This window comes from Podarcis raffonei, chromosome 11, assembly GCF_027172205.1.
Source record: "Podarcis raffonei isolate rPodRaf1 chromosome 11, rPodRaf1.pri, whole genome shotgun sequence".
Lineage (NCBI taxonomy): Eukaryota > Metazoa > Chordata > Lepidosauria > Squamata > Lacertidae > Podarcis > Podarcis raffonei.
Genome location: NC_070612.1, coordinates 36,740,723 through 36,754,773, shown reverse-complemented (window position 1 = coordinate 36,754,773; position 14,051 = coordinate 36,740,723). Strand labels below are relative to the sequence as shown.

The window sequence follows — 14,051 nt, the reverse complement described above, 5'->3', positions numbered from 1 at the left end:
AGTCTACCCCAGCCAGCCAATTAGGAGCCTTGCTTGGCCTCCCAGAGGAGAGGGCAAAAGTAAATAATGTGCTTCACTTTTTGTTCTCGCCTTTTTAATACATTAATATGTTTTGAGGGGAAATCATGACCTGCTGATTTATTTATGAGTAACTGAAACGGCAGAAGATTTTTCAGAATCTTGACAGAACACCCATCTTGAAACTTGTACTGTATTGGATTTAGAATTATTTGGGTAGTATGTGGAATCAACAAGGTCTATATATTTTATTCTGCTATGTAGCATATTATACCACCTTATAAAAGTTACTGCAGAGTAGTTAAAGGAACAAATTTTTACACACACACCCCACACAGAATCCCTTTTGATTTTTGTGAATTCCAGACAAGCAACAAGATTAACCTGATAACTCTAATACTTAATTCCAATCTGCTCCCCTGTAAAAACAAACCAAAAAAACCCTTGCTTTTATTAAACTAACCACACACAAACATACAATGGAAATTAAATAGCTGTAAAACTGTTGTTTGCACTTTTACCCAGCATTTAAAAGACAATTATTTCCAGAAAGTTGGCACTTGTAACCATACAGATGATAAAATTGATTCCAGTTACAGCCCATCTTTGTTTGGACAGGAAATACCAGTAGTGTTTGAAAAATGGATTATTAAGGACTTTTGGTTCACTGAAGGTGGCTCACACAGCAGCGTACTAGGAAAAAGTGTAGCATTTCTCCAGCCCAGATTATTTTCTCTGCAAATCTTTGGAACAGGAAATAAAAAACAGCTAATGGTTCATGGGGCATGTGGAATTAGTTTAAGCAAACCTCAACCCTTCTCCTTCTGGCTGCCTCCTCTTTCCTATGCTGTTTTGTCTATGCTTGCCTCAGAATATGTCAACAAATTTCCTTTAAGCTCCAAAGAGGAGTGAGCAGTGGGAATGCAGGCAGTATAGTGGTCCTATCCATTAAGGGGGAAAATTTAGAACAGATGTGCATTCAAGAAGGTACAAGTTGGTCTTGTTAAAATATTTGTAAAGAAAAATAGCTTCAGGATCTTCCAAATAAATCTCTATTGAGCTCTAGAGATATAAGAAAGGGGTATGGTTTTTGTTATTCTGATAGCATTCTTTCCACACAATACTTGATGATGAATCAAGATACGCTTAGATCTGGGAATCTAAACTGAAGAGGCATAAGTAGGAACAGAAAACAGTTGTGACTTGAGGCTGGATTATTGTTTACTTAGTAGTTAATGAACAGAAGAATTGTTTCATGGTCCTCTTATATCATCAAATTTGCTGGAAAGAATGCTGCAGCAGCAAAATGACTAATTAAAATAAAATCCTATATATCCTAGAGGTCTACAGCTTTGGATGCAACTACACAACCATGCTTACTATATGTAGGATTCCTGAATGAGGTTTTCCCTTAGGAGATAAACACTTAGGAAATATCAGGGTATAGTTTGACGTATGTTATCCAAGTGGCATGGATCATTAAGAACAGGGTTTTGGGGCTAATATTTTCACAGGGAGCAAGGGAAACAAAGTGACCCTTGCAAAGTGTTTTTTTAAAAAATGCATTGTCATTTCTAAGCATGAATGGCATCCAAATGTATATTGAATCATTACAATTAGTTCAGTAATATTTAGGTACTTAAATGCTAACTGATGATTCATTCTTCCAGTTCAATTTCTAAAGAACAATGGTGCAAGAAAATGAAGCCAGTATTATTTTAATAAACTTATTACGTATTAGACCTTAAGACATATTGAAACAGAACAGAACTTTTCTTTTTTTGTAATGTAACTTTTATTCATTTTCATATTTAAACTGTTTAACATGGTTGCATTGAGATTAATCTTTGTTTACAGTAGAGCATATGACGTGAAACAATTACTTAAAAATAAAAATAAAACAATAAACATTCAGATGTTTATTCATTCAGATAAACATTCAGATAAACTATTAACAAAGTCATGGCAAAGTGTATATACCAAAATTATTACAGTTACTACAGAGAACATAACTTTTATGATACTCCTTGCAATTTGGTCTTAAAGTGTTGTAATGACATTGTCATGTCATCGGTCTCTGAACATTTTTTAAATTTGCATGTTGTTGTGTGTTTAAAACATGCTGTGCATTTATAAAGCTTTTATCATCCCAACTAATACTTTGGCTCTATGTTTTGGACATAGAGTTTTGAAGTTGGGGAAGGAGAAAGGAACAGGAGGAGCTCAAGCTTCTCCTCCCAAAAACCTATCCAATCCTGCTCATGACATCCATGGGCCTTTAACAAATAGTAATATGTTTTAGGCTTCATTGGCATGTCAGTTGATATAGTAAGGCATATCATAGGTCAACGGCAAAAGTCAATTAGTCTTATTAGTCTTAGTTTGGCAAATCAGTTATTTTGTACCATGAGTCCACATTCTAGTTTATTGGCCAATTATGTTTTGCCCATTTGACATCATAGCAAACCATGTTTTGTCCGCACTGAGCCATTGTGCCTCAAGTACTGGAGTTAATTTATCTCCAAAATGTGTACTTTTACTTCCCTATGATTAAGAACAACATACCACCACTCTTTTCTAATACAGTGGGGAAAGGCACAGAAACATTGCCGAACCCTGAAAAATTGAAGTGCTTGTCCTTAGAATCCAGGTGTGTCTGGTTTCTTACTTCACCAAAGAAGCTTTTATTATCTTGAAATGTAGATATACTCCTGTCAGCAGCAGAAAATGCATTTCAGAAATGTGAGCTGGTAATATACTGATACTTATCTCTTACCAAAGTGCACAGGATATGAAATTGGCATCCTCAACATATAATAATAATAATAAACCAAGTTGCTGAATTATTGGAACATATATCTAAGAAACTGATACAGTGACAGATGAAGGTAGCCACTACTGCGTACTTGTTTTATATGCCCTCTGTGCACACAGTTCAAAGTACAGGAAAATAACCAATTCCACAATGTGTGTGTGATACACACACACACACACACACACACAATTTTAATGGTGGCTTCCATGTGTTTCTAGGGAAAACTGTAATAATTCCAGTATGACCAGCAAAACTTGCCTTTGATTGCTGATTTGGCCTCTTTCTCATAATCCTTAGGACAGTGAAAAGAAAGGATTTATGAATAAGCTCTATGCCATCCAGGAAGTGTGTGTCAGTGTCCAGAACATCCTTGATGAAGTGGCTTCCTTTGGAGAAAGAATAAAGAAGTGAGTGTTGACACACTGGTGTTCAGTTTCTCTCAGATGGTGTTCACATGCCTGTGTTTCCCCAAGGAAGTTGTGAAATGTTACCTGTTTTAATTTAGACAAAAAACATTGTTATGATGTACATTGCAAAATAACATTATACATGTTTTGCCGCTGTTTGTAATTTTTATCAGGATTTTACAAAAAATATGTAGTACAGAACAGAAATAGCAGTGCATCTCTGAAGGAAGAAATAATTCTGAGTCATAGTTCATAAGCTTAACACTTTGTGACAAGAGAGACCATGCAGATGGCCAAGCTGCCCCTGACGCTCTTGAGAATAACTGGTACTCTGTATCATCCTGCCAAATGGCAAGAGCACATTAGGTGCTGATGTGGGGCAAACAGGTTATTTGTATGGGCTCTTGGGCAACTTCAGCGCAAGAGCCTGAGAAGATGGGGTGGGTAGAATCAAAAGGATTTCAGAGACTTACACCCATTCCTAAAGAACTCACTTGAAAGCAACATTGACTGATTTCAATGAAAATGAGTGTGTTTAAAAATCAGAGCCTTGTGCAAGGGCAGCAGGTTGTGTTTTGTCTCTCCTGCCTCTCCCGCGGCACCACCATCAGCACCTGTTTGGGGCAGGATCTCACCAAGCTCTGAGCGGTGAGAAGTTTTAGGGGTTCCTACGTGTGCCCTGTGTTGTTTTTATTGGAATGAAGGTAACTGGAGACTTCTGGCATGTATGTGAAATCAGGTTTATTTATACAGAAACAGCATAAGATGGAAGGTTCACTCATCCTACTCAGCCATTTGGTTCTTAGGGGACTCCCAGATTCCATAGCACTGGGTTTTTCGTAGACAGCAAGTCTTGCATTTCAGACTCTGTTCGAAGGCTACAAGTCTACTGTTGTCTTTCAGATGGAGAGGTTCCTTGAGGAGTTGACCTCTAACTGGGGAAGCGGGGGGAAGAAAGACATAGCAAGATCACCTCTACTTCACCATCTCTTTAGTTATGCAAAGGGACATTTTCTCAACGAAAGGGAATCTGCCAGGCTAAATTTGTCCAATCAGTCTGACCTCTTCAGTAGTCTCTCTTTCTGCAGAATACAACCTTGCAACTATTTTTTAAAACCGAAGGGTCCCAGAGTATTTTATTCCCCTTCCTCATTTCATTTCATTTCATTTCATTACAATACCATGTTCAATTTGGCAGTGTGTCAAATTGCTAAGAAGTTGGTAGGAAGGGATGGGAGGAGACAACGTGCCTTACTTCTGTTAATTTTTTCGTTCAGTACATTCAATTGGACTGTTCCGTTCTTGAGCTGGCTGGCAATCGTTGCCCTCTGTGTGTTCACAGTCATCCTGTATTTCACTCCACTGAGATACATTGTCCTTGTCTGGGGTAAGTAAAGCCTTTCTTTCCCCTCCAAACCTGTCTATGCCACATAGAACAAACTGTTTATAAGGGATGAGTTATATTGTCAGTAGTTTTCTGTATTTATGATCATGAAGCTACTACATGATGGAAACAGACAGGTTAGTTAGAAATCACAACTGTGTAAAGATTTAGACTCACCTGCAAAACACATTTTTCTTGCCCAGCATCTTAGACTTAATCATGCTATAAACATGTATCCATGAGGATTCTTCATATATCAAACTGTAGCTTTGTCTAGATATAACTCTGATTTATTTTCACCACTTATATAAAAATAGTGGCATTTCAATTTATATAGCACATTTAGGACAATATGCTTTTGTTTAGCCTTTTATCAAATGGAAATATATAGAGGCAGTTCCTATGAACTAGCAATGAGAGGTCACCTTTAAATGAACAGAAAAAGATACATGTATATTACACAGGCTGCTTCATACATTTTTTAAAGTGTGCATTTGTGTGCATTTTAGAGCAGGAATAGCCTACATTGTGCCCTCTAGATGTTATTGGACTGCAATTTCTGCCATCCCTGACCATAGACCATGCTTGCTGGCCATGATGGGAGTCCAAAAGCATCTTAAGGGCACCATGTTGGCTAGTCTTGCTTTAAAGTAACCAGCAGTGTAGAATGGCATGTGATGAGTGAGAGTTAAAAGGTGTTGCAATTAAACACTAAACTTGGGAGGCCTTTAGTTAGTAAAAAATGTTCATTTGATTTACTGGTTGGGACCAGAAGGCAAAATCAAAATTCCCTCTGCCCCAAGGAAGAAAGGAAGAAAAGTGAGAATAATAGGAGCACTTGGCAAGAATGGGTTTGTAGCCAATTGTGTCTTAATATCATTGTAAGAGCCACTGGACAATGTATTAATATGATTTATCACTTTATTTAGGGATCAATAAATTTACAAAGAAGCTCCGAAGTCCATATGCAATCGATAACAATGAAGTACTTGATTTCCTTTCCAGAGTTCCTTCAGATGTGCAACTGGTATGCATTTGACTTTGATCTTAAACTCATTAATTACTATTATCAGGCAGTGTTAATTTTACATGTACAGTGGTACCTCAGGTTACATACGCTTCAGGTTACAGACTCCACTAACCCAGAAATAGTGCTTCAGGTTAAGAACTTTGCTTCAGGATGAGAACAGAAATTGTGCTCTGGCGGCACGGCGGCAGCAGGAGGCCCCATTAGCTAAAGTGGTGCTTCAGGTTAAGAACAGTTTCAGGTTAAGAATGGACACCTGGAACGAATTAAGTACTTAACCCGAGGTACCACTGTACTTGCACATGATGCTAAAGTTTCACATTTTGGCAATTTTTAATGTAATACATTCAGTTACAGTTCTGGCAGACAGACAGATAGACAGATATATAACAAGGAAGCATCTCAAAAGCTTCCCTTATTTATTGTCTATTGATTTTGTAATAGGCATAGGTTTCTTTTGCGGCGATTTTTTTAAAAAAATATATATCTTAAAACTAGTTCTGCATTCCAAATAGGCCTATGTATATGTCACAGAGGCCTGCTGTTTGGGGGTGGCAGCAGCAAAGCATCCCACTTGGCATGCCCCTGTGCCAGATACAGAGACAATGTAGTGCCAGGCTGTTTTGCCAGACACTCCTCTCTTCAACCATGCATAGCCTGTGGTAGCAAACAGGAAGGTGAAAGCAGAAGGTACCAGCTTATAAGCATGAGCAGACAACTTTGCCCAGTATTTCATAGCAAGATGGTCATATGGAATTGTCGCCATTATTCTTGAACAGTTTGTTGCATGATGGGGACATTTTCAAAAATGTAAGGCTGCTGCACCCTCTGCACATAAAATCATATTTGCAGAAGTGTGTGTTGTCTGTTTATATAAAACATTTTCTTTGCTATGAATATTTCCATTGAGGGTTGAATTTGAAACTGTTTAAAATAGCTGAAACATCAGTAGAAAGACACCTGGATACCTGCAGTTTTAATGTTCCTGACAAGGTGGGCCACATTATTTTGAGAATGTCATTATACAACTGGGAGCTCTCTGTTGGTATAGCAAGAGACTCTTAATCTCAGGGTCATAGGTTGGAGCCCCATGTTGGGCAAAAGGTTTTTCCACTGCAGGGGGTTGGATTAGATGACCCTTGTGGTCCCTTCAAACTCTACAATTCTGTAAAGAAGTTAATAAAGTAGGTACTGTTCATTTTTAAAGTCGTATCTCTTGGGGGAGACTTCACTGAAGTTTCTGCCACCATACTGCATTATTTCCTGGCATTATTTTCCTTGTGTTGCTTTTCCTCCTAGCAATACATAAAAGTATTTGACCTTTGGGTGCAGGGCTCAAATAGCTTGTAGGTGTGATAGCAAGAATGCTTCCTTGCTCCTTTGCATGGATATTTTTTTTTAAATCTTGTGGTTGTGTTGAGTTGAAATTTCTCTCTTAACTTTGTGTTTAAACAGGTGCAGTACCAAGAACTGAAACATGATCCTACCCACAGTCCAAGTAAGAGGAAGAAAAACAACCCTGGCTAGCCAAATCCGTGTGCTGAGGAGACCATCATCTGTTCAAGGGGAAAATAAAACTAAAAAGCTCTAGACCTAAGGAGCATTTCCTCTCTCTAAGCTTTATTTATTTTGCCTTTTATTCATAATGGGAAAATTTATAAATACTGTACAAAGGGATTTATCAGTGAAATTGCACTTGGAAGTTGGACAGAGTTATGACGAAGGCTTCAAATTTAGTTTAAGCTGAAGTTTTGTTGGAGTCCATTTATAGCATGAATGTGAAATGGTAAGTGATATGATAGGCCCACATGACTGGATAAGTAAAAGATACATTTTTAAACTCATGCTCTGGTTAATTTTTAAAAGCTAACTGAGGATTTATGCATGACCCATCCTTTTATCCAAAGAAGATCACTCTTTTTTATATTTTATACATTTTGCCAGAAGAACAGAGCAAAGGCACTTATTTGTGTGTTTCATCCAAAAGAAATAAAACTGTAATTAGACCCTGCTGCAAATAAACAAACTGACTAGGGCTTGCCTAAAAAGCAAGCTATATATACACTAAACGCAAATGTCTTACTGGAGCTCCAAAGATTTAAAGAAGTTCTTAACACTTTTATCATTCCACCACAAGACTTTGAAAAAAATATATACCTGTATCTAAAATACTGCCAGGTTTATAACGGATTGCATCTTTAACTTTTTATATTGCCACTAATCTTGATTTGTACTTACTTAGCCTAGTGGAGAACCTGCATATCGTTCAGTAGTGAAAGAAATATTATCAGATTAAAACCATATTGCTTCAGGTGTCAGGCTATGAACACCTTTTGTGCACATATAGTATGTCAATACTAAAATTTGTTTGCTTCCTAATCAAAAGGCCATTTTAAAAGGCTTTACAGCATAGCACTTGACCTAGTACTGTGGCAAATGAAAAAGGAACAATGTGGGCTGAATTTATATACCTGTTTTGTTTCTTCATTTGATTCACCTAATCAGTCCTCCTGATAGTTAAGTGCCCTGTTGCGTGGAAAGCATTTTTTAAATTGTGGCAGATGGGAATATGGTTTACATTTCAAAACATTGCCATTGCATAATGAGTGGCTAGGAATATATTCTTAAACTGTGACCAGTGGAGCTCTTGAGTTGAGTCTGTACACCTAAGGACCTTATCATGTAGTCCTTACAGAAAACCTGCAGTGGATGTCAAAAGGACCAATTAAGAACTAATGGATTTGTGCCCTCAGGGGGGAAAGAGATTCCACACTCTTCATTACAGAACATTCAGTCTGCGTGGTGGCTGCTTACCAGATTCTATTGCACTACTTACTGTTAAAATAGTACTTTTTTTGAGAGAGAAATATTCAATAGTATATGCACAGGAAAATGTATATACATTAATTTACATCTAAAGGTATTCTTAAACTACATTTCTCATGAAAGCTGATTTTGAAAATTATTTTTATCTTAGAGATGTGTTGCTGTTTCTTACAAAAGAACTATTTTGAAATTGCCTATTTATACAACATGCTTGAAAGAATGCCAAACAAGTTATGTATCTGCAGGGAAGACTTGACCCGAACATGTTCTGGTTATGTAGCCAGGTAATCATGACTTACTCAATATGCACATGTATGCAGGTCGTGTCTCTGTTTATTGCTGATGAACAAATATGCCATTAATGAAGTCAACCTATTGAATTGTCTGTATTAATGTTGATAATTTCTTTTAGTCTGGAATATTTTGTTCACAGTGAAAACCTGTTACATAATACATGAAGACTTTTCTCTTTATTTGTTCACTTACTATTATCTATCATTCTGTGGGCTTTTTTTCCCCCTGTACAAAATGCTGACCTAACTTATTTATGCCATTAAACTCATATGACAAACAATTGATTTACTGTGTGAAACATTATGGGATAAAGAAGAAAGAGTTCATATACTCCCCACTCTCCCATAATCAGGGAGAACAAATGTCCACAATTTGCATAACGGTATTGATGGGAAAACATCTATAATGACCACTTTGGATTGGGGCCAGCAATTAAAAGTAATATTGGTGACTGCTTAGAGAAGTTATTTTCTCTCCTAGAGTTATAAATGCACTTGGAATTGCTGCCTTTGAATCTCCCAACACCCCACCTCAGCTCTTCACCTGCAGGGGGCTGTTGCCTTTTGGTTTCTGCAGTGGTTAACCGGATCATAGAACCATAGAAGAGTTGGAAGGGATCTAAGGATCATCTAGTCCAACCCCCTGCAATGCAGGGATGACCCTAGGAAGCCCACAAGGATGACATCAAGACTACAGACCTCTCCTGCTGTATGTTCAGTGGCACGCTGAGTACAGAGATTCCAATCAGCTACCATTAATAGCCATTAGAACTTATCACCCATGAGTTTGTCTGATCCCCTTTTGAAGCCATCTAAACTCATGTCAGTACATTCTGTAAATGAATTGCATGGTGTGTGCAAAAGTGCCATTTGTCTGTCCTGAATATACAGTTAATCAGTCAGTTTCATTGAATGATTCCAAGTCCTAATAACAGGAGGGATAAAACCTTGTCTCCTCATTTTCTTCAAAACATGCATTTTTTTTATCGGCTTCATTCCTGTTCTCCATTTATTATATGGAAGTTCCATCCACGTAGTAATTTTGTTTTCCCTTTCTGTACTTTCCCAGGTCTTTTTAAGATGAGGTTACCAAAACTGCACATGGTATTCCAAATGTGGACTGCTCCATAAATTCATATAGAATTCAGGTGCGTGCCAAATGCATATTCTGTACTGCGTAATCATGAGACTCAGCAGTATCTTTTCATAGCACCAGGTAGAGTATCACAGCTGGAATCCAGCTGCCGAATGAGTAAATAAACCACGTTTTTCCTGCCTGAGAACATGCTTTGCCTTTCCACATATTTATCAAGGGTTACTGCTAAGTTTACAAGCTTAGAATCCATGTAAGAGAGTTTGCATGAAATAATACCAAGTTTTTCATATTTCTGTTGGTGACTTGTCTGTAAGCTGTTGATGTTCTCCTTTGGAAAGGAAACTTCTTTGGGGAATAAGCCTGCCTTAAGCATCAAGTGTTTCAAGATGCTCTGTGTGATAAAATTAATTCTGGAGTGAGCATCTACACCTGTTAGTGTCCTTATTTTGATAACTCACCTCAGGCATTTTTTTAAAAGGCATTTGCTTTCAGAACCACATAAAGCTGCTTTGTAGTAGAACAACATTTGCTATAAACAATTTTAAATCTATTGAGAGAGACAAAAGAAATTTGCAAAATGTTTAGGTTTTCTATCTACTGCTAAAATCCATTCATAGCTGTAATTTTCAAATATCACTTAGGGAGATATTTTTCACAGTAGATGTTTCATGAATTACTGTTTGAAATGCAATAAGAGAGAGAGATGGAAATAGTATTTTGGGTGTTTGTGTTTTTCTTTAATCCAGTAGAGTGGAAATCAGGTCACACTTTCAAGTCACATTTTCCACAGTTCGGTCTGAAGCGATCCTTTGAGCCTGAGGTTTATGTACTTTTATTTGGAAGTATTTCCCATCAAGTTCAATAGAATTTTCATCCAAATAAGTGTATATAGGAGTACAGCCTTGATGTAGTCTTAAGTTTGCACGGCTTCAGACATGGGAGCTTTAAAGTGCAAGCAACTACAAAGTTCTGAGCTTGGTACCCTGAGCAGACCTACAAGTTGAAACAGTGAACAAAATGAAAAAGCAACCATTTTAAACTAGCGACCAGGAATATTTGGCTAGGTCTGCAGTTTGTGGAATAGAGAGTGCACTCTGTTCAGAGATTTGACAGGAACCATGCCCGTCAGAGTGGCTGCAATCTGCTCCCTCTACTTATGGGAAGCAGAATAGGGAGGTGCACCTCATCATAGCATGACTCTTCCCATTGTTGCCATGCCACCCCTGTGCGTTTTTGCTAAGTGTTTTGTGATGTGTCAGATCAAGCTTCCCTCCACTTGCTTCCCTCCAGACGTTATGGACTATTTGTTTTATTTATTTGCTGTGTCTCAAAACAGGTTATATTGTAGAAAGAACAAGGGACATTAAAACCTAATTTAAAAACAAGATAGAAAATGCCCTTGTGTTATGTATGACATCCTACATACCACACCACTTAAAAGGAGGGCAGAAAGAGTCCACAGACATAACTGGTTATTCTCCCAATTAAAGACCAAGGGACTGAGTAAATAGAAATGCTTTTGCCTGGTGCCTAAAAACAGACAACAATGGTGCCAGGTGCTCCACAAATAGGGAGGAAACAAAGAGGAGGAGGAATGTGGCAGTGAGTATAGGTCTGGCTGAGCAGGTGGTGAAACTCACCTCCTCCACTGATGGTCCCATCTGCCACACCCAGCAAAGCCTCCAGCTGGGGCCTACTTCAAGCTGACAAGCCTGACAGGACTGTCAATCAGCTCGACCTAACAAGGAAAGCTTTAAATTTGACCAAATCTCCAAGTCTTTTTTCACTTCTGTCCAAGTTTTTTCATAATTATCTTTATATAAATTCACATTCTTAGCTGTCATGTTTATACCCAAATATTTCACTTTTTTAACCACAGTCAACCCTGTCTCATTCTGAAACCTTTCTTTTTCAACCTGTGTTAGATTTTTCTCCAATACCTTTGTTTTTAACTTATTCAATTTAAATCCTGCCAATTGACCAAACTCTTGGATTATTTCCAAAACTCTTTTCGTACTAGCTTCTGGCTCTTGCAATGTAAGTACTAGGTCATCTGCAAATGCTCTCAGTTTATATTGTTTAGCTCCGACCTGAATCCCTTTAACCAACTGGTCCCTCCTAATCATATTAAGCAAAACCTCCAGGACCGATATAAAAAGTAATGGGGAGATAGGGCACCCCTGTCGTGTCCCTTTTTCAATCTTGAACTCTTCTGTAACCACATTATTTACAATTAATTTTGCTTTCTGTTCAGAATAAATTGCACCTATACCATTCTCAAACCCTTGGCCTACCCCCATCCCCCGGAGGTTCTTCAACATAAAGCTCCAAGAAATGTTGTCAAAGGCTTTCTCGGCGTCCACAAATATCAAAACAGCCTTAGTGTTTATGTTCACTTCCAACTTTTCCAAAATGTCAATTATATTCCTTACATTATCCGACAAATGCCTTTTCGGGAGAAAGCCTGCTTGGTCCCCATGAATCTCCTCCATCAAAACTCTTTTCAGTCTCTTTGCTAAAATGTCAGCAAAGATTTTGTAATCCACATTCAATAACGAGATGGGTCGGTAGTTTTTAAGTTGGGTCTTTTCAGTCTCTGTCTTTGGTATAAGTGTAATGTAGGCCTCTCTCCACGTATCGGGTGCCCTTTTCCCCTCCATAATCTCGTTACAGACTTCCTTCAAAGGTTGTATCAACCCTTCCTTCAGTACTTTATAATATTTGGAAGTCAGTCCATCCGGTCCTGGGGATTTGCCCAACGCCATGCCTTGAATGGCATCTTCTATTTCTTGTGCTGATATCTCCTGGTTCAAAATGGTCTTACTTTCCTGCGAGACCTTTTTCAGCCCATTTTCCTCGAGGAATTGTTGTATGTCCATTTCCTTCTGCGGCCCTTGTGTGTAAAGTTGTCTAAAGTAGTTCTGAAAACAGTTCCTAATTTCAGCTGGGTTGCTTATATTCTTTCCTTCCACTTCTATATTTGTTACCGTGTTGAGTTTTTGTCTCTTCTTTATTTGCCAAGCCAATAACTTGCCACATTTGTCAGCAGATTCAAAGGTCTTTTGTCTCATTTGCTTAATTTTCCACTCTAATTCTTGATTCGTCAGTTCCATATATTGTGTTTGATATAATTTGATTTCTCTTAAAATCTCTTGTGATTTTGGCTTCAATCTTAGTTTCTTTTCCCCTTCTTTTATCTTTTCCAGAATTTTTTCCTTCCTCTCATTTTGTTTTCTTTTCTTTAATGTGTTTTGTTGTATCAAAAACCCTCTCATCACGGCTTTGCTTGCGTCCCATACTATTCTTTTTTCTACTTTAGTCCTTAAATTGATTTCAAAATAATCTTTCAGAGTCTTTTGGGCCTTCTTGCAAATCTCCTCATCTCTAAGTAAAGTGTCATTCATTCTCCATCTAAAGGAGCCAGTTGTTGTTTGTCTCATCACCATCTTTACTGCATTGTGGTCGGAGAAAGTTTTTGGGCAGATTTCCACTCTCTTTATGTTCTGCGCCATACTGCTAGTCACCCAGATTTGGTCGATCCTTGTCCATGTCATTTTGGCTTCAGAGAAGAAGGTTCCCTCTCTTTCTAGTGGGTGTTTTGTTCTCCAAATATCTATCAAGTCCATATTGTCAGTCATTTCGAAAAAGGTCTTTGGTAGTCTTCCATCTTTTGTTACTACCTGTCTTTGTGCTTTGTCCATATTTGTTGAAACTACTCCATTCATGTCTCCCATCATAATTAGATTATAATCCATATAGTCCATCAAAGTCTCATGCAACTTCTTGAAAAATTCAGCTTTCCCTTCATTTGGCGCATAGACTCCCACTATCAGATACTTTTCTCCTTGAGATTGGATTTCAATTGCCAAATATCTTCCTTGGTCGTCTTTAAAGATTTGTTTCGGTTGCAGCTTTTCCTTTGCATAAATCACTACTCCTCTCTTTTTTACTCTATCTGAAGATATAAATTCTTGTCCCAGTCTTTTATTTATTAATAATTTCCTATGTGCTCTTGTCACATGGGTCTCTTGTAGACAAATCAAGTCCAATTGGTCTTTCTTTAGAGCATGAAATATATTTTTCCTTTTTCTGGGAATATTTAAGCCGTTACAATTCCAGGTTAGAAGTTGCAGAGCCATGATGGGGTTATTTACTCTTTCCTCCTACAGCTCCCAATTTTTGTTC

At 37.8% G+C, this 14,051-nt stretch overlaps 1 protein-coding gene across 8 annotated transcripts in view; it reads left to right on the top strand.

The window, feature by feature from the left end:
- Positions 1-9,053, top strand: part of MCTP1 (multiple C2 and transmembrane domain containing 1) — a 173,884-nt gene extending 164,831 nt beyond the window's left edge. For all 8 annotated transcript variants that reach the window (XM_053408001.1, XM_053408005.1, XM_053408003.1 and 5 more), the window contains 4 exons: positions 3,131-3,240; positions 4,518-4,627; positions 5,554-5,651; positions 7,107-9,053. In XM_053408001.1, coding sequence (XP_053263976.1) covers positions 3,131-3,240; positions 4,518-4,627; positions 5,554-5,651; positions 7,107-7,178 — 390 coding nt within the window. In that variant the 3' untranslated portion in view covers positions 7,179-9,053. The remainder of the gene's footprint in view (positions 1-3,130; positions 3,241-4,517; positions 4,628-5,553; positions 5,652-7,106) is intronic.
- The last annotated feature ends 4,998 nt before the right edge of the window (positions 9,054-14,051 follow it).